The sequence below is a fragment of the Panthera onca genome, chromosome D1 (genome assembly GCF_046562875.1).
Source record: "Panthera onca isolate mPanOnc1 chromosome D1, mPanOnc1 haplotype 2, whole genome shotgun sequence".
NCBI lineage: Eukaryota > Metazoa > Chordata > Mammalia > Carnivora > Felidae > Panthera > Panthera onca.
Genome location: NC_138348.1, coordinates 56,260,935 through 56,279,866, shown reverse-complemented (window position 1 = coordinate 56,279,866; position 18,932 = coordinate 56,260,935). Strand labels below are relative to the sequence as shown.

Sequence of the window (18,932 nt, the reverse complement as noted above, 5' to 3'; positions counted from 1 at the left end):
ATAAGGCCTGGAGGTCCATGGAAGGGGGGGTGGGTTTCCCCTTGCTCCCACTTGCTTGGCACATAGCCATTTTCCTACAAAGACTGTGCTAGGAGAGGAGCCCTTTGCACTGTTCCCCTCTCCCTTCTTGCCATGGTCACAATGACTGTCAGAGTTGTGATCACATTTCCTCTTGGATGGCAGCTCCAGAGCTGCCTAGATGCTGAGTTGGGTTGGCCACTGTAAGGAGGCGAGCCTCAGAGAAGCTCTCAGATCCTGGCTGTGGCCTCATTTGACACCGTGGTTGAGTTTGCAGGCTGTGGTGCCAGACTGCCTGGGTGCAAATCCCAGCTGTGGGATCCGGGACAAATTAACTTTGTGTCTCTGTGCCTGTTTCCTCATCTGTAAATTTGGGATAACAGTAGGCCATACTTTATAGAGACCTTGTGATGAGTAAATGAAGACAACTGGGAATAATGCACGCACAGAAAACTAATAAGAATTAATGAACCCAGGTCTTCATTTATTTATTAATCCCTGCTGAGTGCTGGGCATGCCATAGTGAAGAAGGTAGGTGTGGCACCTGCCTCAGGGAACTCACATGCTTCAGATGGGCGGGTCCCTCGCAGCCGATCAGGACGGTGATAGGGGGCACCTGGGGTCCAGGGATGGGAGGGCCATTGCTTCTTCAGCTCTGAGGATGCTCTGTTGCCACCTTCCCCTCAGTGCTGGCTCTCAGTCCTGGGGAGGGGGTCAGTCCAGGGAACCACTCAGCCCTTCTTGGCATTGGAGGGGCAGAGCCTGACCCCACTTCCCCGGGGCCAGCCTGACTGGCACTGACCTGACAGCTTGGAGTTTTACTCTTGGCTCATCACAGGCCAGGCCCCCAAGGGCCCCTTCTTCCTGGAGTCTGGCAGGCTGGGTGCGATAGATTGCTTTGCCTGTCAGGAAGCCTCCGAGGACATTGCACCTGACCAGCTGGGGGTCATGCCCTTGGACCTGTGGGTACTTACTCAGTCTCTAGGTCTTCATTCACCCTTTCATTTGCTTTTCTCTCAACTGTAATGGCAACCTATCCACTTACCTATCTGTCACCACCCACCTGTCCATTCAGCCATTTACTTGTCTTGTCATCCATCCACCTGCTCATGTGTCCACTCACCCACCCACCCACCCAACATGCTCTTGTTGTTGACTCAGCCAGTTCCTGCACTGGGCTGTGGAGATAAAAAATCAAGTCTGATGCTGCCCCTGGCCTAAAGACACTCAGGGTCAAGTAGGGGAGACAGTCTAGTGCAGTGTTCACCAGGGGGTCTTCTTCGGCCCAGCTAAACATTCAGGCTCTCATGAGCACCACTTGGCATCAGATTCCCTGAGGAGCATTTAAGACGAAACAGCTGGCCACCAGGGTAGTGGTGGGCCTTCCTCTGCTGTGGGGTCCTTGTGGCAGTCAGTTCACACAGCTGTCCAGGAGCCATTCTCCGTGGCCCCCCAGGAGAGGTGGGGGACTGAGATGACAGGTAGGTGTGAGAGCCACCCTGGCTTAGAAACCTCTTGATTCAAGAGTCCAGTATTCCATCTAACGAACCCACAGGTGTGGTTTCGGGTTCCTACATGGGTTGTGCCAGTGACAAGCCACCACGTTCAGGGAAGCCCAAAGCTCCAGCTCCTCCACCGGGTTGAGAGCCACTTACAATTTCTCCCCGTCTAGGTGCAGTGCCTCGCTCAGGCCACTTTTGTCCAAGGCAACGTTGCCAAGGAATGTGGCTGACATACCACCTTCGGCAGGTTTCTAGGGGAGCAGTGTGAGAAAGCGAGCCGAAGGTCAGATTCTCTCAAAGAAAGGGAAGGAGTTCACTCCTTCTTGACCTACACGTGGGGAGGAGACCATTAGACTACAGGGTAATATGGAAACAGCCATGTATCTTAGGAGGCCCATAGACTGCAGAGTCAGGGTTCAGGTCCTGGCATAGTATAAATGCCTGGCACAAAGGAGGAAGATACTTTAAAAAATGTTATTTGGAATCATTTGTCTGAAGCTTGTCACAGAGGGGGAGATGGGCAGGGTCTGGGGGAGTGTGGAAGAGGGGTCAGGAAAGGCATTCAGAGAAGCAGAACTTGAGTTTGGAGATAAAGGGTGAATGGATGTTCTCTGGTCAGAGACCAGGGGGAAGGGATTCCTGGAGGAGGCAACAGCAGGAACAAAGGCCTGGCATCATGGTCATGCCCCAGCTCTTGCTTGCTTTTGTGATAAACGCACACTGCCAATCACTGCCAGGAATGTTGGGGCAATAACCAGGCTGAAAATAACCAGTGAGACAATTGCCCACCCACTCTGATGTTCCTCCTTGGCCCCTGCCAGACACTGGCAGAGAGAGTGGGTGGGGCCAGGCCTCTAGGGCTAGGTCCCTTGTTCCAGCTGTGGGGGCACAAAACACGCCTTGTCTTGGTTAATTCTCCAAACGCCCTGCCAGGTCGGTGATATAGTCCCCCCTCTACAGAAGAAGAAACTGAGTCTCAGAGGGGCTAGGTGCTTGCCCTTGGACACACGGGAACTAAGACTGAGTCAAGGTTCAAACTCACATCTGATGCCAAAGCCAGGAGACACTCGGGAGACACTTAGCCTGTAGGGAACAGTGTGATCTGTGCTGAGACTGATACACAGAGCACTGAGGCTGTGGGAGCTCAGGGGGCCCTGAACCCGGCCTTGGAGTTGGGGAAGGGTTTCTGGGGGAGTGATAGCAGAGATGGGGAGCTGGTGTGCAAGAGGAGTGCGGTAAGGACATAACAAGAGATGGCAGGGATGTGTAGAAGAAGGAACCCTTGTGCACTGTTGGTGGAAAGGCAAATTGGTGGAGCCACTGTGGGAAACAGTAAAGAGGTTCCTCAAAAAATGAAAAATAGAACTATATAATCCAGTAATTCCACTATTGGGTGTTTACCCACAGGAAATGAAAAGACTAATTCAAAAAGTGTATGCAGCCCGATGTTTATTGTAGCATTATTTACAATAGCCAAGATACAGAAGCAACCTCAGTGTCCATTGATAGGTGAATGGGTAAAGAAGAGGTGGTCTATATATACAATGGAACATTACTCTGCCATAAAGAGAATGAGATTGTGCGCCATGTGCAACAACATGGATGGACCTAGAGGCTACACTGCTAAGTGAGACAAGTCAGTCAGAGAAAGACAAATACCGTATGATTTCACTCATACGGAATTTCAGAAACAAATAACAAAAAAAGGAGACAAAAAACCAGATGCTTAAATACGGAGAACAAACTGATGGTTACCAGAGGGGAGGTGGGTGGGGGTGGGGGGTGAAATGGGTGAAGGGGGTCAGGAGTACGCCTGTGATGAGCACTGAGTACTGTATAGGATTGTTGAGTCACTGTATCATACACCTGAAACTAATATGACGCTTTGTGTTAACAATATTGGGATTAAGTCTGGTGGGATCAGGTGAATTTGAGGGGTCTGAGGCACCCAGGAGGTGGACACGTTTGCATCCATGTCTGGGGCAAGGGAGAAGGTAGTCTTGAGCCAGAGACCCCTAAGACTCAGGGCCTTACGACTTGGTTTCTGAGGCTCTGGTCTCTGCCCTTGGCTTAGATGTCCATTTTGATCCTGAACCCATCCACTCACCAACACATGCCTTCTTATCCTTAAAAGCTCAAGTCAATGGGGCGCCTGGGTGGCTTGGTCGGTTAAGTGTCCGACTTCGGCTCAGGTCATGATCTCACAGTCCGTGGGTTCGAGCCCCGCGCCGGGCTTTGTGCTGACAGCTCGGAGCCTGGAGCCTGTTTCGGATTCTGTGTCTCCCTCTCTCTGTGACCCTCCCCCGTTCATGCTCTGTCTCTCTCTGTCTCAAAAATAAATAAACATTAAAAAAAATTAATAAAAAAATAAAATAAAATAAAAAAAGCTCAAGTCAAGCATCACTTCCTCCAGTCTTCCCTGACTCCACAGGCTAGGATGCAGCCCACTCTGGACTGCTAGATTGGAGACGCTGTGGGTACATGTGGCTAAAAGCTAGAGCTTTGGGGATAGGTGACCTGATCACAGCAATGCAGGGGCAACTTATACATGCCAAAGAAGGTGCCGGCCTCCTTTAGGCTTGGGGAGCTTGGAGGTTTGGGGGCAGGGGAGTGAGGTGAGGAGGGCTCCCGTCTGAGTCTGTGGAATGAATGAGCTTTGCTACAGCCCAGGTGAGCTGGGAGTTCAGTGGGTTTGAGGCCTGGCTCTGTCACATAGTGATGCCAGCCCAGTGATTCCCCTACCTGGAGCTAACCCTGGGTGCCCAACTTTTGGTCTGTTCTCAGCCTTCCCTCCAGGGAGGAGGAGTTACTGTCATCACCACCATCATCCCCTCCCCAGCCAGCGCCTGAGGAGCCCCCGGCCACCTTCCCCCGAGTGCCTCCACAGCCACCGTCTCCACCTCCCAGCCCCCCGGAGATCCCCCCGAAGCCTCTTCGCCTGCCCCCAGAGTTCGGTGAGTGCAATAGCCAGGCATGAGGTTCCTGGTGGGTAGCCTGGGATCAGGGCCCCTTGGGAGTCTGCAAGGATGCACGGATCAAACTTTCTGCTGGGCTCCGCCACCAACACAGTGTGGCCCTGGACAGGTGAGCACCATTCTCTTCATCCTCAAAATGGAGACGGCACCCACCTATCTGACCTACTGACTGTTAAGTGCACATGGCAAACTTTTTGAATTGCCCTTGGTTTAAAGTCTAGGGCTATTTTCCATGGTTGTTGATGGTTTGCTTTTCAACTTGGAGTGTCCATTTTTCTCGATTCTTGATTCTTGTTATTTTTTTAGCCTCTTTAAACAGTCCTTGCCTCTGACCCCTAAACTTACCCCTATTCAGACCTCCTTGTGGTGGCCTGGCCTCTCCTTTGAGGCTGTCCTATGATGCCGTGAGTGTATAAATAGCATTTCCTGTCCCCTGTGCCTATTTTTGAAAGCTGGGCTGGGGTGAGGGGTAGGGGTCTTTTTAGGCTAAGGGTGGCCTTTGTGAAGCCAGGCCGGGGTACCCAGGAGGGGAGGCTAGTCTGAGTCTCTTCCCACCCCCACCCCTCTCTCTCCTTAGATGACTCTGACTATGATGAGCCTCCAGAGGAGGGGCCAGCGGCCCCAGCTGGCGTGATGACCAAGAAGGTGGGGCAGGTGGTGGTTAGGGTTTGGGCTGCCTGTCAGAGTGGAGGGTGGGCTGCCCAGCTGCCTCTCGGACCCTGGGGACCACCTGATAGAGAAAGGGGAGCCAGTTCCCAGGATGTTTCCTTCCCCCTTCGTTGTCTTGCCACGCAGGGCTTGAGGGTAGAGCATAGCACCTGAGCTCCCTGCCAGGGATCTGGGGGCTCTTGTTTGAGCCCGAGCTCCAGTCTTCAGCTACATCTGGATGGCTATGTGTGGCCTCTTCTCTCCCTCAGTGTTTGAGCACATCTCCCTGAGAACATCTTCCTCCGTCTCTTTCACTTTCTCTTTTCCTGTGTCCCCCTGGTGTCTTAACTCTCCATCTCTGAGTGTTACTCACTATCCCTTCATCTTTCTGTCTTTGTCTCTGAGTGATGCTGTCCCTCTGGGTCCCTGTGCTGCCTGCTGGCAGGGGAGGGAGTATGTGGAAACAGCAATGAAAGTGCTGAGTCGTGTGGGTTAGGTGGACGGGACTGAGGGAGCGCGGCAGCCCCCGGGGGGGTGTGATCTGGGGCTTGAAGGGAAGCCTGATGCTGAGTGGGTTTGTGGCGGGGCGGCCAGGAGGAGCTCCCAGTGAGCCAAGTCCCACGTGCCGTGCGTGTGGCCAGTCTGCTGAGCGAGGGGGAAGAACTGTCTGGGGACGACGACCAAGCAGATGAAGATGAGGATGACCACGCCTATGAGGGCGTCCCCAAGTGAGTGTCCACTCTTCTCCAGTGGCTGTCCCACCTGGCCACCCTCCTTTCCCAAGTGTTACCAGCCACTCCATCTCCTCAGCCCCTGCCCCATAGAAGCCCCCATCCTGGGCTCCCTCATTCCTTCTCTTCTTTCCCAAGTGGTGGATGGCACAAGAGCAGCCTGAACTCATCCCTGCCCAGCAGCCTCCTGATCCCCGAGCTCCCACCACACCCCATGGACGGGCTCCCCGGGGGCTCCACCCCCATCACACAGGTCATCAAGGCTGGCTGGCTGGACAAGAACCCACCGCAGGGGTGAGTGATGCCTGTTAGGTCTTGCTGGTTCTCTGCATGAGGATGGGGAGTATTCTATCCTGGATCCAAAAAACAGGCCAAGGTTATTTGAGCAGCTCTCTCCAAGCTGAATGTAACAGTCAGTCATGCCCACCAGACCTGTGTTTTATTACCGTTAAAATCGGGAAGTCCTGGGGCGCCTGGGTGGCTCAGTCGGTTAAGCATCCGACTTTGGCTCAGGTCATGATCTCACAGTTCATGAGTTTGAGCCCCACGTTGGACTCTGTGCTGACAGCTCACAGCCTGGAGCCTGGTTCGGATTCTGTGTCTCTGTGTCTCTCTGTCCCTCTCCTGCTTGTGCTCGGTCTCTCTCTCTCAAGAATAAATAAACATTAAAAAAATTGTTTTTAAGTTGGGAAGTCTTACTTTGAGTCTGACTTCTATCATTCTTGCTATAGGTAAAGTCCCTTTTCTCAGTGGCCATTTGGGTTCCTTCCTCCCTTGAACCTGGCTATTTCTAATTTTGTATGTGGCTGCGAGAGGGGGCAGGGGTAATCTTGGAGCCTCTCCTCTAATCCCCAGTCCTTTGCTCTGTTTTCCCTCTGCCTCTGCTTCTCCAGATCTTATATCTATCAGAAGCGATGGGTGAGACTGGATGCCGATCATCTGAGATACTTTGACAGTAACAAGGTGAGGCCCATGTTGGTCCCTGACAGGACCCCTGCTCCAGCCTGGCCCTAGGCTGACCCTTGACACTAGGCTTGGGTGGAGTCCTTCCCCAGACCAGACCTCACTAGAGCTCCGGTCTGACTCCTTGAACCGTGTCTTCCTCGCCCATTGGCCTGCTGTGGGCCGTGGTCAGGGTCAGTGTCAGGGCTATCCCTCATCACCTGTGGGGCACGGGGCTGTAGCTAACTTTTGTGTCATCTAAAGTCAAGGGAACCAAGGAGTTCTGAACCACAGTACAGCTTCCCTCTCTTCCCCAGGACGCCTACTCTAAGCGCTTTATCTCTGTGGCCTGCATCTCCCGCGTGGCTGCCATCGGGGACCAGAAGTTTGAAGTGATCACGAACAACCGGACCTTTGCCTTCCGGGCAGAGAGTGATGGTGAGGGGTAGGGCTGGGAGAAGATTGGCAGCCTGGCCTGGTAAGTGGGGGGAGGAGAACCAGGGCACATCTGCTCCCCTGCATCAAACCCAGAGAAGAGTCCATCTTCTATGAGGTGGGAGAGAGAAGGGGACACTCTCTGGCTCTGTGTTTGAGACACCCACTGAGAACCATTTATTTCCATTTGCAGGGGAAATAGGCTCAGATAGGCGAAGTGGCTTGTCCAGCGTAGGTGGCCCAGCTGGGATTGGAGCCTGAGCTTGTCCAAGTCCAAGAACTCACAGATAGTCAGAAATGGGTGGGGTGGTCTGGGTGGGCTTGCTGGCGGAGGTGCTGCCTGAGGAGCCTGGAATAGAGAACCTTAGGGGACTCCCTGCCAGGCTGAGCTCAGGCCTACTCTTTCCCCTTGGCCTGCAGTGGAGCGGAAGGAGTGGATGCAGGCCCTTCAGCAGGCGGTGGCTGCTCAGTATGCCCGGGCCCAGCTGTCTAGCGCTTATCCGTTGGGTATTCGAGGCTCAGAGCCACCTGACCGTGCTGGCAGCCTGGAACTACGTGGTTTCAAGAATAAACTGTATGTGGCCGTGGTTGGGGACAAAGTGCAGCTGTACAAGAATCTGGAGGTGCGAAGGAGTCAGCCAGATTGCTAAACCCCTCCCCTGCTCCCTGCCTACTTGGTCCCTCAGCCTGCCCAGCACCCACCGTGGCCCCTCAGCCTGCCCCCTGCCCCCCGGGCCCCCCCCGCCCCGGTCCCTCAGCCTGCCCCATGCTCCCTGCCCACCCTGGTCCCTCAGCCTACCCCCTGCCCACCCCAGTCCCTCAGCCTTGCCCCTGCCCCCTGCCCATCCTGGTCCCTCCACCTGCCCCCTGCCCACCCTGGTTCCTCAGCCTGCCCCCTGCCCCCTGCCCACCCTGGTCCCTCAGCCTGCCCCCTGCCCCCTGCACCCCCCCCCCCAGTCCCTCAGCCTGCCCCCTGCCCTCCCTGGTCCCTCAGCCTGTCCCATGCCCCCTGCCCACCCTGGTCCCTCAGCCTGCCCCCTGCCCCCCCTGGCCCCTCAGCCTGCCCTCTGCCCACCCTGGTCCCTCAGCCTGCTCCCTGCCCATCTCATCCCTCAGCCTGCCCCCTGCCCACCTCATCCCTCAGTCTGCCCTATGCCTACCCTGGTCCCTCAGCCTGTCCTTTCCCTTTCTTCCTTCCCCTGACTGAGCTCAGCCCTGTGCCGGCCACGCTTCCTGCTCCCAGTCCTGACACTATCCCCTGCCTGGTTCCTGAGCATTACCTTCCCATCACCACCCTGCCTCCTGCTCTCCTTCCCTACTGCTACACGGCCTCTGAGCCTGGGTCCATTGACCCATTTCCAGATTCCTGTACCCTCCTTTATCTCCTTCCAAGGTACTTTTCTAGTCCCTAGGGTTCTACCTCCCCTTCCTCTCTGTCCCTCCCTGGGCCTTTGAGCCCCGCCCCCCAGGCCTTGCCCTCACCCCTTCCCACCTACCTGCCAGGAGTACCACCTGGGCATTGGCATCACCTTCATTGACATGAGCGTAGGCAACGTGAAGGAAGCAGACCGGCGCAGCTTCGACCTCACCACCCCCTACCGCATCTTCAGGTGAGCCTCCCTCCCCTCGCTCACCTGCATCATCACTCCCTGTCAGCATTTTTCTTCTTGCTTGTGTGGAAACCTGCCCCTTCTAGGATGGATTTCTCCCCTCCCTTCCCAGCCCTGACCATCTGCACTGGTCCTTTACCTCCACTCACTAATCTCTTCTGATCCCTCCCTTCTAAGAAATCTCACTTTTACCCCACCCCTCTCTGACCATCACTTTCCACCTCTCCTCCCCCCCCCCCCCCCCAGGCCGTCACCTGCCACCTCTGAGGCACTGTGCCATGCCTGAGTTCAAATCGTGTGTATTAGCCTGGCTGCCATGCATGACAGAATAGCACAGACTGGGGGACTTAAACAACAAAAGTTTATTTTCTCACAGTTCTGGAGACTGGAAGTCTAAGGTCAAGGAGCCGTCAGTGTTAGTTTCTGGTGAGACCCCTCTTCCTGGTAGATGGCTACCTCCTCACTGTGTCCTCATGCGACTTTTCCTCTGTGCGCATGTAGAAAGAGAGTGAGCTATCTGGCATCCCTTCCTCTTTCTGTAAAGGAACCAATCTTACCAGGTTAGAGCCCCACTCTTAAGACATTATTTAACCTTAATTACCTCCCTCAAGGCCCTGTCTCCAGATGCAGTCACACTGGGGGACCACAGTTTGGTCCATAACATTCTGGGTCCACCACTGGGTCACTGTGTGACCTGGGCAAATCGCTTGACCTCTCTGTGCCTTGGTTTCTTCCTCTGTAAGACCACGACAGTCTTTGTAAAGCCCTTACCTGACACGGTATGCAGTAATTGCTCTGTCAACACTAATGCCATCATGCCTCTGTCATCATTTCTTTTACCCTTAGCTCAGATCTCTTCTCCCCCAGGGACTTCCTCCTGAGCTCCACCTGTATGTCCAACAGTTTTGTGGATTCCTCCTCGACTCCCTGTACCTCCCAAGCCCGTATCTCCACCCATGGGAATGTCTGCCTCTCCTGCTCAGCCCTGGGGACACCCGTCACAACCCCTGTCTTGCCCCCATCACTCTTTCACCTTTGTCTGGCGCCTCGCCTCTGTCCCTCCCATTTTGTCCCAGGCCAGGGGGGCCTCTGGCAGTGGCTGTGGTGCTTCCTCATCCATTAGCTGATTGTCTACGACTGCCTGCAGGGCCTTTTCTTTTTGTTGAAAGCCAATTTTTTTTTTTAAACGTTTATTTATTTTTGGGACAGAGAGAGACAGAGCATGAACTGGGGAGGGGCAGAGAGAGAGGGAGACACAGAATCGGAAGCAGGCTCCAGGCTCTGAGCCATCAGCCCAGAGCCTGATGCGGGGCTCGAACTCACGGACCGCGAGATCGTGACCTGAGCTGAAGTCGGACGCTCAACCGACTGAGCCACCCAAGCGCCCTGAAAGCCAATTTTTTATTTGTTTATTTCTTGCATTTGAAGTTCTCTTTGATGACATCATTGGCCTGAGATTCTTTGTTGTCATCCTTAACTACCATGCAACCGTGACCAGCCACCTTCCAGCGTTTTCCAGAAGCCTGCCTATTCACCTACTTTCTTGTTGTCATCAACCTTAATTAGGTTGATTTGGTGTTTGGCACCAAGGGCCTCCACCCTCCTGACATATGTAGGCTGAGACAGTTGGACGTAAGAACACAAAGACGGGCTTAGTGCTTAGCTAAGGCCTTGGCAGCTTGCAGATTCCACATCTTAGGCCTTTGTGGATGAGCATGGTCTTCAGCCCCTCTTGTAAAGCAGCATTATAGCCTGTCACACCTCTAACAGCGATGCCTTTTTTGGCCATGGTGGTGGGTGATGGGGGTAGCCGAATCTTGAATGCATACATATGTGGTGTGGTGGCAGCAGGGAAATAAAAAACCAGAGGAAGACACCTCTGTATCCTCTCATACTGAAGGTGAAACCTCCACCCCACTGAAACTCTCCACTGCATCTCTGTTGTCCTCTGGGTGCACTTTGCCCTCTTCTGCCTGGCACAGGCTTGTCCCTGTATGTCTCCCAACCTCTTGTCTGCACGTCTGCCCATCCTGCCTGCAGGTCCATCCCTGTGGATGGCCCTGTGTGCCATCCCACCCCTTTGCACATGCTGTTCCCTTTGTCTAGAACTCCTTTCTGCCTCCTCTGGCTAAGCCCTTTTCATCTGTCACGTCTTAGCTCGGGCATTATTTTTTCCCCGGCAGCCTTTTCTAGTCTCTGGGTGGGGCAGAGGCAACTCTGGGCTCCCCCAGCTCCCATGTATATCTCAGGTTCATAGTGTCCTTGCTTGTGTCCATGCCCACCTTCCCCACAGACCCAGGATGCCTCCCTCTTCTGGTTATGAGTGCTCAATGCCTTGTTCCCGCCACTGCCCCCCCCCCCCCCCCACAAGGCTGTGCCTCCTCATGCTGCCTGAAAATCTCTCTGAGCCCTTTCCCACCAGCCCCCACCCCCCCACTCCTGTGTCCCTAGCTTCTCGGCCGAATCGGAACTAGAGAAGGAGCAGTGGCTGGAGGCCATGCAGGGAGCCATTGCCGAGGCCCTGTCTACCTTGGAGGTGGCCGAGCGCATCTGGGCTGTGGCCCCCAACAGGTTCTGTGCCGACTGCGGGGCTGCCCAGCCTGACTGGGCCTCCATCAACCTCTGTGTCGTCATCTGCAAGCGCTGTGCAGGTGTGTGGGGCTGGGGCACCAGGCTGAAGCATGACAGGGCTGGTGTGTTGGGATGATAGGTGGCCCGTCTGGCTGGAGGGGCTGGACCCAAGACAGTATTCAGATCATTGTTGATGAAGTTGTACCTGTATGCCAGGCCTTTCCCACTGTGATTAGCCCTCAGTCCTGAGATTGTAAGGCAGGGGTTAACTGCTCATGCCATGGCTAAGGACACTGAGGCACAGAGAGGGGAAATGGCTTGTTCAGGGTGGCCTGTCAAGTAAGTGTGGATTTGAGCCCAGGCCTGTTGGGGTCCAGCACCCTGTCACATCAGAGAAGTGGAAAGAAGAGACAGGAGGAGCTGGCAGGCCGTTGCAGGCAGTGGGAGGAGCTAGTGTTTCATCTGGAGGTGATGGGAGGCAGGAGTGGGAGGGAAATGGTCAGATTGTGCCTCAGACTCTGGCTGGTGGGTGGAATCCGAGTTGGAAAGGTGAGACTGGAGACCAGCGGGGAGGCTGTTAATGGATCCATTAGAGAGAAGAACAGGCTAAGGGCTGGTCTGTGGAAGCGATGGAGAGCACTTGAGAGATGTGCAGGATCTGCAGGGTAAAGGTCTCAGGGACAGATCAGATGAGGAGGGTGAGAAAGAAAGACTAGAGCCTAAGATTGATTCATCTGTTGAACCGGCATTTACTGGGGGTCTCTGGTATGCCAGACACTGTGAGGTATTGGGGATTTGGCCCTCCTGGGAGCTGATGGTGCGCAGGTGGCAGCTTTGGGCAGCTTGAGATGGGGATCTGGGGCGCGGGGTACAGTTCTGGGGAAGGCGCTGAGCTCAGTAAGAAGCCCTGAAGCCTGTGGGACATCTAGGGCAAAGGTCCAGGAGGCCTTGGGCTGTGAGGTCTGGGTGCAGGAAAGAAATGACTCGATTTAGAAAGGTGTCAGCTCACGGAGGCATATGGGTGACTGGAGTGGAAGAGGTGCTCCATGAGAGGTTGCAGAGGGTGTGAGGCTGAAGCCAGAACCAGGCAGTGCTAGGCACTCCTAGAGCCCCAGCCTCCTCCCTACCCCGGGGGTCCTTTGTGGGACCTATAGCTGAGCAAGGCTGCATTCCCTCCAGCCCCAACTCCCCCTGCCCTCTCATTCCACAGAGATTTACTAAGTGCTCACTATGTGCTAGACTTTATTCTAGGCACGGAGGCTAGACCCTAAAGCTGACAGTCAAGGTTCCTGCTCTCAGACAGCTTACATTCTGTTGGGGAGAGGCAGAAAATACATACATGAACCAATAAAAACATCAGGTAATAAAGTGCTAGGCAGAGAATGTGTCTGTCAGGAAGCCCTCTCTGAAGAGATGACATGTCAGCTGAGATCTGGATGGGAGGAGGGAGCAGACCCTGGGGAGATGGGGGAAGAGAATCCAAGCAGAAAGAACTGTGAGTGCAAAGGCCCTGAGGCAGGAATGAGGTTGGTTGATAGGAAGAGGGAAGAGAGTATGGCCCAGGGGGATTGGGGTTGGGGGAAATTCTGAAATGAAGTTGAAGAAGCAGGTAGGGAATTCGTATCTAATTCTGGGGAGCCATTGGAGGGTCTAAAGCAGGGATTTGTTGTAAGCAGATTTGCTTTTTAAAGAGATCATTCTGGGGGCACCTGGCTGGCTCAGTTTGTGTGTGACTCTTGATCTGGGAGGAGGAGGAGGGGGGTGGGAGAGTCATGAGTTCAAGCCCCATGTTGGGCATAGAGCTTACTTAAAAAAAAAAAAAAAAAGATCAAAAACATCACTCTGGCTGGGCTGTGCAGAGTGGCCTGTGGGGGGTGACGGGGGGGGCGGGGGCACTGCTGCAGGAGCCCAGGTGACTTTACAGGGCTCAGTTCTGTGGTGCCAAGAGCAGGGGGATGCGTGGCTAGTTTCCAGAGTGGTGTGTGAGTGACCTCTCCCTGTATGCCCTGGATGGGCTCTATGGGGAGGCAAGGATGGGGGGAAGGTTAGTGCTTATATGAAGGAGAGAGCCCTAAAGACCCATGACCCTGAGTCTAGCCCTCTGTCTATAGGGGAGCACCGTGGCCTAGGCGCTGGGGTCTCCAAGGTGCGGAGCCTGAAGATGGACAGGAAGGTGTGGACGGAAACACTCATTGAGGTGGGGAGGCCTTGCCCGCCGCCTACATTTGGGGTCAGCTCCACTCAGCTACTGCCTGGGTCTCCCCCATCTCACAGACCCCGGCACCCTGGAGCTAGAAGAGACCTTGGGGATCATCTAGTGGGTGGGGATTTTGGAAAAGTTGATTTTTGGCAAAGTCAGCAAACTGGCCAGTGAGCTAAGAATGTTTCTACAGTTTTAAAGGGTTGTAAAAAAAAAAAAAAAAAAGGAACATGCCACAGAAACTGTCCTGCAGAGCCTAAAATATTGTTTCATCTTCACTCACATATGCCAGTGGGTGTGAGTATGTACGTTTGGGGGCATACTTACATGTGCATATGTGCCTGTGTACTTGGGGTTCCCAGGTACTGACACGTGTGGTGGTCACAGAGGAGAACCGTGCAACGGGAGGCTGACCACACGGGCCTACCTGACAGCCCCAGCCACGCTTCAGTTTGGGTGTCACATCTCCTGTGAGTTAGGGTTAGAATACCCAGGTTAAACATGAGGACACTGAGGCTCAGGGAGAGAAAATGACTTGCCCGAAGTCACAGAGTAAGTCGGTGGTGGTGGAGCCTGTTTCTGCTTTATTCTCTTCTGTGACCCAGCACCCCACACAGGGCCTGACAAGGAGGCAGGGTGGGGGGCCCAGGAAATGGCTGTGGAATGAATGATCAGCAGGATGAAGGGATTAATAAACTAGTCCCCTGGTTACTGGATTCTTGCATCTGCCCCCCAGCATTAGCCCCTGCTCCTCCTCCCCTGAGCCCAGAGAGGAATGTCAAGGACAGGAGAGGTTTCCAAAATCCCTACCCACTCCATTGGCTAACAGGTCAGCCGCCGCCCCCAACCCGTGACCCTTGCCCAGGCTGTGATAGCCTCAGGAATACAGAGTTCCAGATGTGGGACTGGGTGGGGGAAATAGTAAGGCCCCCAACCAGTCACCAGGCCTGGGGCGTCTACCTGGCAGACTGCCTCTCATCCTGTCGTTGAGCTGAGGGACTAGGCTTGGGCTCACAGCCACCAGCAGGCCAGGCTGCCCCTCAGCTTCCCCGATTGGAAAGTGGGTCTGGCTCTCCCAGCCCCTTGCCTGACAACCTCAAAGATTTTATAAGAACGGGCCTCTGGACATAGTCTGCCTCTCTAACCTCTTGCCCAAACCCACAGCTCTTCTTACAGCTGGGCAATGGCCCTGGGAACCGCTTCTGGGCAGCCAATGTACCCCCCAGTGAGGCTCTGCAGCCCAGCAGCAGCCCCAGTGCCCGGCGGCGCCACCTGGAGGCCAAATACCGTGAGGGCAAGTACCGCCGCTATCACCCGCTCTTTGGCAACCAGGAGGAACTGGACAAGGTCAGGGCACTGGGCCTCTGGGACTCCTGGAGACCACCCACTTTCTTTCTGCTCCCCTCATTGCTCTCTGTGTTTCAACTCATCTTTTGCATCAGCTCAGAGCGATGAGCTTGGTATATAGGGAAACTGAGGCCCAGAGGGCAGAAGGACCCTGCCTAAGCCACAGGGAGAGTTGGAGCAAAGCAAGGAGGAGTCAGGCCTGACCCTTGGGCCAAGGCCACATCCCCAGCATCTGTCTGCCTCCCTCCCCTCTTGATTCCTCTGTCTCCCGAACCGTCCTGCTCCTTGTGAATCCTGCCAAAAGGAGTGAACTTGATGGGGATGCTATTTCCTGCCAGGCTCATGAAAAACAGCTGGCTGCTCTGACCCACCCCCCCCCCCCCCCATCCACACCCCACTCAAGATGAGGCCCCACATGGGCCCCAGGCCCTGACAGGCTGGGAGCCAAGCCCCGGGCCCTGGTCTGGCTCAGCCTGAGTGGGAGGTAGCCTGCTCCGAGGCAGGGGGATGCCACTGTGACCTCTGATTGGCCTTCAGCCCCTCCCCCAAAGCAGCCCCACCCAGGAAGGCTCAGTCTAGCTAGAAGCCCAGTGGGAGCCAGACCTCCACCTCCCAGGAACCCAGGCGTCCAGCCCCCAGCCCAACCCAGTCTAGCCCGCCAGCTAGGAGGGGCAGCAACTCCCATTGGTTGAGAGGGCTGGGCAGGCAGTGAGGAATTCAAATGTGGGAGGAATTAGCTACAAAGCACCCCGCTCTGCCCTTCCACAAGGCAGAGGGAGCTTGAGATCCTCTAGAGAACAGGCTTGGCGGCTGACTGGATCCCAGGGGCTGCCAGCAGGGGTGAGCCCTGGGCCACTCGGATCCCCAGCCTCTGCAGGGCAGCCCCTACCTACCCTCCTAACCCCTTGGCCTTTCTCTTCCTCCCCCTTTCCTCTTTGGCTTTCTTCCTGCCTCTTTTCTCTTTCAACCTGAGGATGGGCCCCCAGACTTGGGTGACTCCTTCACTCCCTTCCTCTCTTCCCCCAGGCCCCCTTTCCCGCTGTCCCCCCACTCTGACTTAGGCTGACCCTCCCCTCCCTCTTCCTCCCTCCTCCCAGGCTCTGTGTGCTGCAGTCACTACCACAGACCTGGCTGAGACCCAAGCTCTCCTGGGCTGTGGGGCTGGAGTCAACTGCTTCTCAGGGGACCCTGAGGCCCCCACACCCCTGGCTCTTGCCGAGCAGGCAGGGCAGACGCTGCAGATGGAATTCCTACGGAACAACCGGACCACGGGTGAGTGGCTGATGGGACTGTCCACCTCGAGGGATGGGGCCTCCCTGCTGCCACCGTCTGGCCTTTTGAGAGGGGTGCTGGGTGGGGGTCGCCAGAAGCGGTGTATCACCCTGTGGGGTTAGATATGCGTACCACGTGGGCTGTGATAGCAGCTCCTCGAGGGGCCCTACAACAGCGTGTGACTTGGGGTCTGTTTGGGTTTGCATGTCAGTGTACATTTGTGCATCTGGCTTCCCCCTCGTACGTGTGTCCCTTTGTGTCTGTCTCTGCATCTCTTTCTGGATTTGTGGGTCCCGCCCAGACCTGCACCAGGGCCTTCTGCCTGCCACCGTCTGGGCATCTCTGAGCTGCTGCAGATCTGTGTTTCCTCACACCTGGGGGTGTCGAGGGCTTTGGAGTTTGTGTGTGTACAGAGTAGCTGAGTTGCTGTGTGGGGGTTACATTTCTCTATGTGCGAGTGGCCCACAATGGCAGCCCTGTCTGCTGCTTTGTCTGGGTGGGGCTCTGTCACAGACTGGGGTTGGGGCCCATTTGGCTATCACTCTCCGGGTGAGTGAGGAGGGGATGGCGGGGGTGAGCCCTGCCGGTCATGGCCCAGGGCTGGCCTCTGGGGCCATATCCCAGGACTGAGGGTGGAGCTCAGCGGCCAGAGCTCGGCTCATGGCCACGGGTGGGTGGGGTGTGCTGGGCTGGAGCAAGCCCAGGTGTCCAGGGAGGCACAGGAGACCACCCAGCTGGCTTGAGCTTTGGGACCGCTGGGAGCAGGACTGGAGCCGGGCTGCTTCCTTAGGCTTTGCATTGTCTGGGACAGACCTCCTTCTGGGGATTGTTAGTGAGTTTGCCAAGACCCCTCATTCTAGTGTGCTATCCCTGTGCCTCAACAGAGAGAGTGGGGTGGGTTGGGCTGGGGAGTTGGGGGGCTTCCTGGCAGGGAAGGTACTGGAGCTGGGCCTTGGAACTAGGGTGGAATTTGCACAAGCGGGAGGAGGTGGAGAATGACTTGGGCAAAGCCCTGGATGTGGCACTGAGACCCTGAAGGTGATAGAGGACTGGTGGCTTGAATGTAAGCTCGGATGCTCGACCCAGGCAGGGGCGAGGAGAGACACCCTGGGATGGTGAGCATGAGCAGCCGTTCCTCACCATACACCCCACCTCCCAACACCTTCCCTAAAGAGGTGCCTCGGCTGGATTCAGCGAAGCCTCTGGAAAAGCACTACTCAGTTGTCTTGCCGACTGTGAGCCACAATGGCTTCCTCTACAAGACTGCTTCTGCCGCCAAGCTGCTGCAGGACCGCCGTGCCCGGGAAGGTGGGTGCTTGGCCAGACCCCGTTCTTGCCATGGTGTTCTGGCATGGTGGCCGGGCCAGAGAAGCCAGGGCTGTCTGCACTGGTGACCAAGGAGGGTGCCAAGTATACTCTGGCAGAGTCACCCTAGAGGGCTTCCAGGATGTGGTCTCTAGTACATAGTAGATGCTTAATAAATGGGCTGATAGGGGTGGGAGGGGGCCTGGCACTGCGGAGCAAGTCACTGCTAGAGTGCCTTTAGGCTATAAAAGCCTTGATTGAGCGCCTGCTGGGTGCTGGGCCTCTGATAGTTAGAGCCAGACAGAGCTAAGCTCAGAGCTCCGCCCCTTCGTCCTCTCTGCCTTCCATTTGCTCCCCAGCTCTGAGTACAATCCGCAGTCCTTCCCATATCCCACAAGGACCTGCCAGTCAGCCCTCCCACCCTGTGACTTCTGACCCCACTCCCCTCACTCACTCTGCTCCAGCTTTACTGGCCTCCTTGCTGTTTCTCAGACATGTCTATTTACTTCCACCAGGGCCTTTACATTTGCTCTGCCCCCTGCCCAAAATGATTTTCGCCAAAATATCTGCACGATCAGTCCCTCACTTCAGTCGGATCTCTGTTTATTTTATTTTATTTTTAATGTTTTAATGTTTATTTATGTTTGAGAAAGAGAAAGCAAGAGTGGAAGGAGCAGAAAGAGGGAGACAGATTCCAAAGCAGGGGCTCCACGCTGACAGCAGTGAGCCCAATGAGGGGCTAGGACTCGCCAACCGTGAGATCATGACCTGAGCTGAAGTCAGAGGTTTAACTGACTGAGCCACCCAGGTGCCCCGAGTCAGGTCTCTGTTTAAATGTTACTCCTTAGAGGGAGGCCTGGGTGACTCAGTCAGTTAAGCGTCCATCTTCGGCTCAGGTCACGGTCTCACAGTTCATGAGTTTGAGCCCCATACTGGGCTCTCTGCTGTCAGCGTGGAGCCCACTTTGGATCCTCTGTTTCCCTCTCGTTCTGCCCCTTCCCTGTTCACCCACACACACGTGCGCTCTCTCACTCTCTCTCCCTCAAATAAACAAACATTAAAAAAGAAATGTTACTCCTTAGAGACTTCATCCATAACCATTTTACCCAAATTAGCATGCTCTATTTACTTTTACCCTAACTTCATGCCACTTATCTGACGTTAATTTGCGTATAGATGTATCTATTGATTCTCTGTGCCACACTAGAATATAAGCTCCTCTCGGCCACCACTGTAGCCCCAGCACCTAGAACAGCTCCTAGCACAGTGGGCACTTGGCAGACATCACAGGATGAAGAGTGACCGAGGCAGGGCTGCTGCTTCTGGAGGGCCCCAGCCTGGGGGGCAGACTCTGGGACACACTGCCCTCAGAGGGC

General features: G+C 55.3%; 1 protein-coding gene and 1 pseudogene across 6 annotated transcripts in view; one reads left to right on the top strand and one right to left on the bottom strand.

The window, feature by feature from the left end:
- ARAP1 (ArfGAP with RhoGAP domain, ankyrin repeat and PH domain 1) overlaps positions 1-18,932 on the top strand; it is a 67,102-nt gene that overhangs the window by 33,600 nt on the left and 14,570 nt on the right. For all 6 annotated transcript variants that reach the window (XM_060607680.3, XM_060607679.3, XM_078433116.2 and 3 more), the window contains 13 exons: positions 4,305-4,474; positions 5,073-5,140; positions 5,738-5,871; positions 6,013-6,168; positions 6,768-6,837; positions 7,134-7,254; positions 7,672-7,874; positions 8,755-8,861; positions 11,313-11,512; positions 13,544-13,629; positions 14,797-14,979; positions 16,077-16,251; positions 17,425-17,559. In XM_060607680.3, coding sequence (XP_060463663.1) covers positions 4,305-4,474; positions 5,073-5,140; positions 5,738-5,871; positions 6,013-6,168; positions 6,768-6,837; positions 7,134-7,254; positions 7,672-7,874; positions 8,755-8,861; positions 11,313-11,512; positions 13,544-13,629; positions 14,797-14,979; positions 16,077-16,251; positions 17,425-17,559 — 1,808 coding nt within the window. The remainder of the gene's footprint in view (positions 1-4,304; positions 4,475-5,072; positions 5,141-5,737; positions 5,872-6,012; positions 6,169-6,767; positions 6,838-7,133; positions 7,255-7,671; positions 7,875-8,754; positions 8,862-11,312; positions 11,513-13,543; positions 13,630-14,796; positions 14,980-16,076; positions 16,252-17,424; positions 17,560-18,932) is intronic.
- Positions 10,249-10,650, bottom strand: LOC132662198 (small ribosomal subunit protein eS12 pseudogene; annotated as a pseudogene).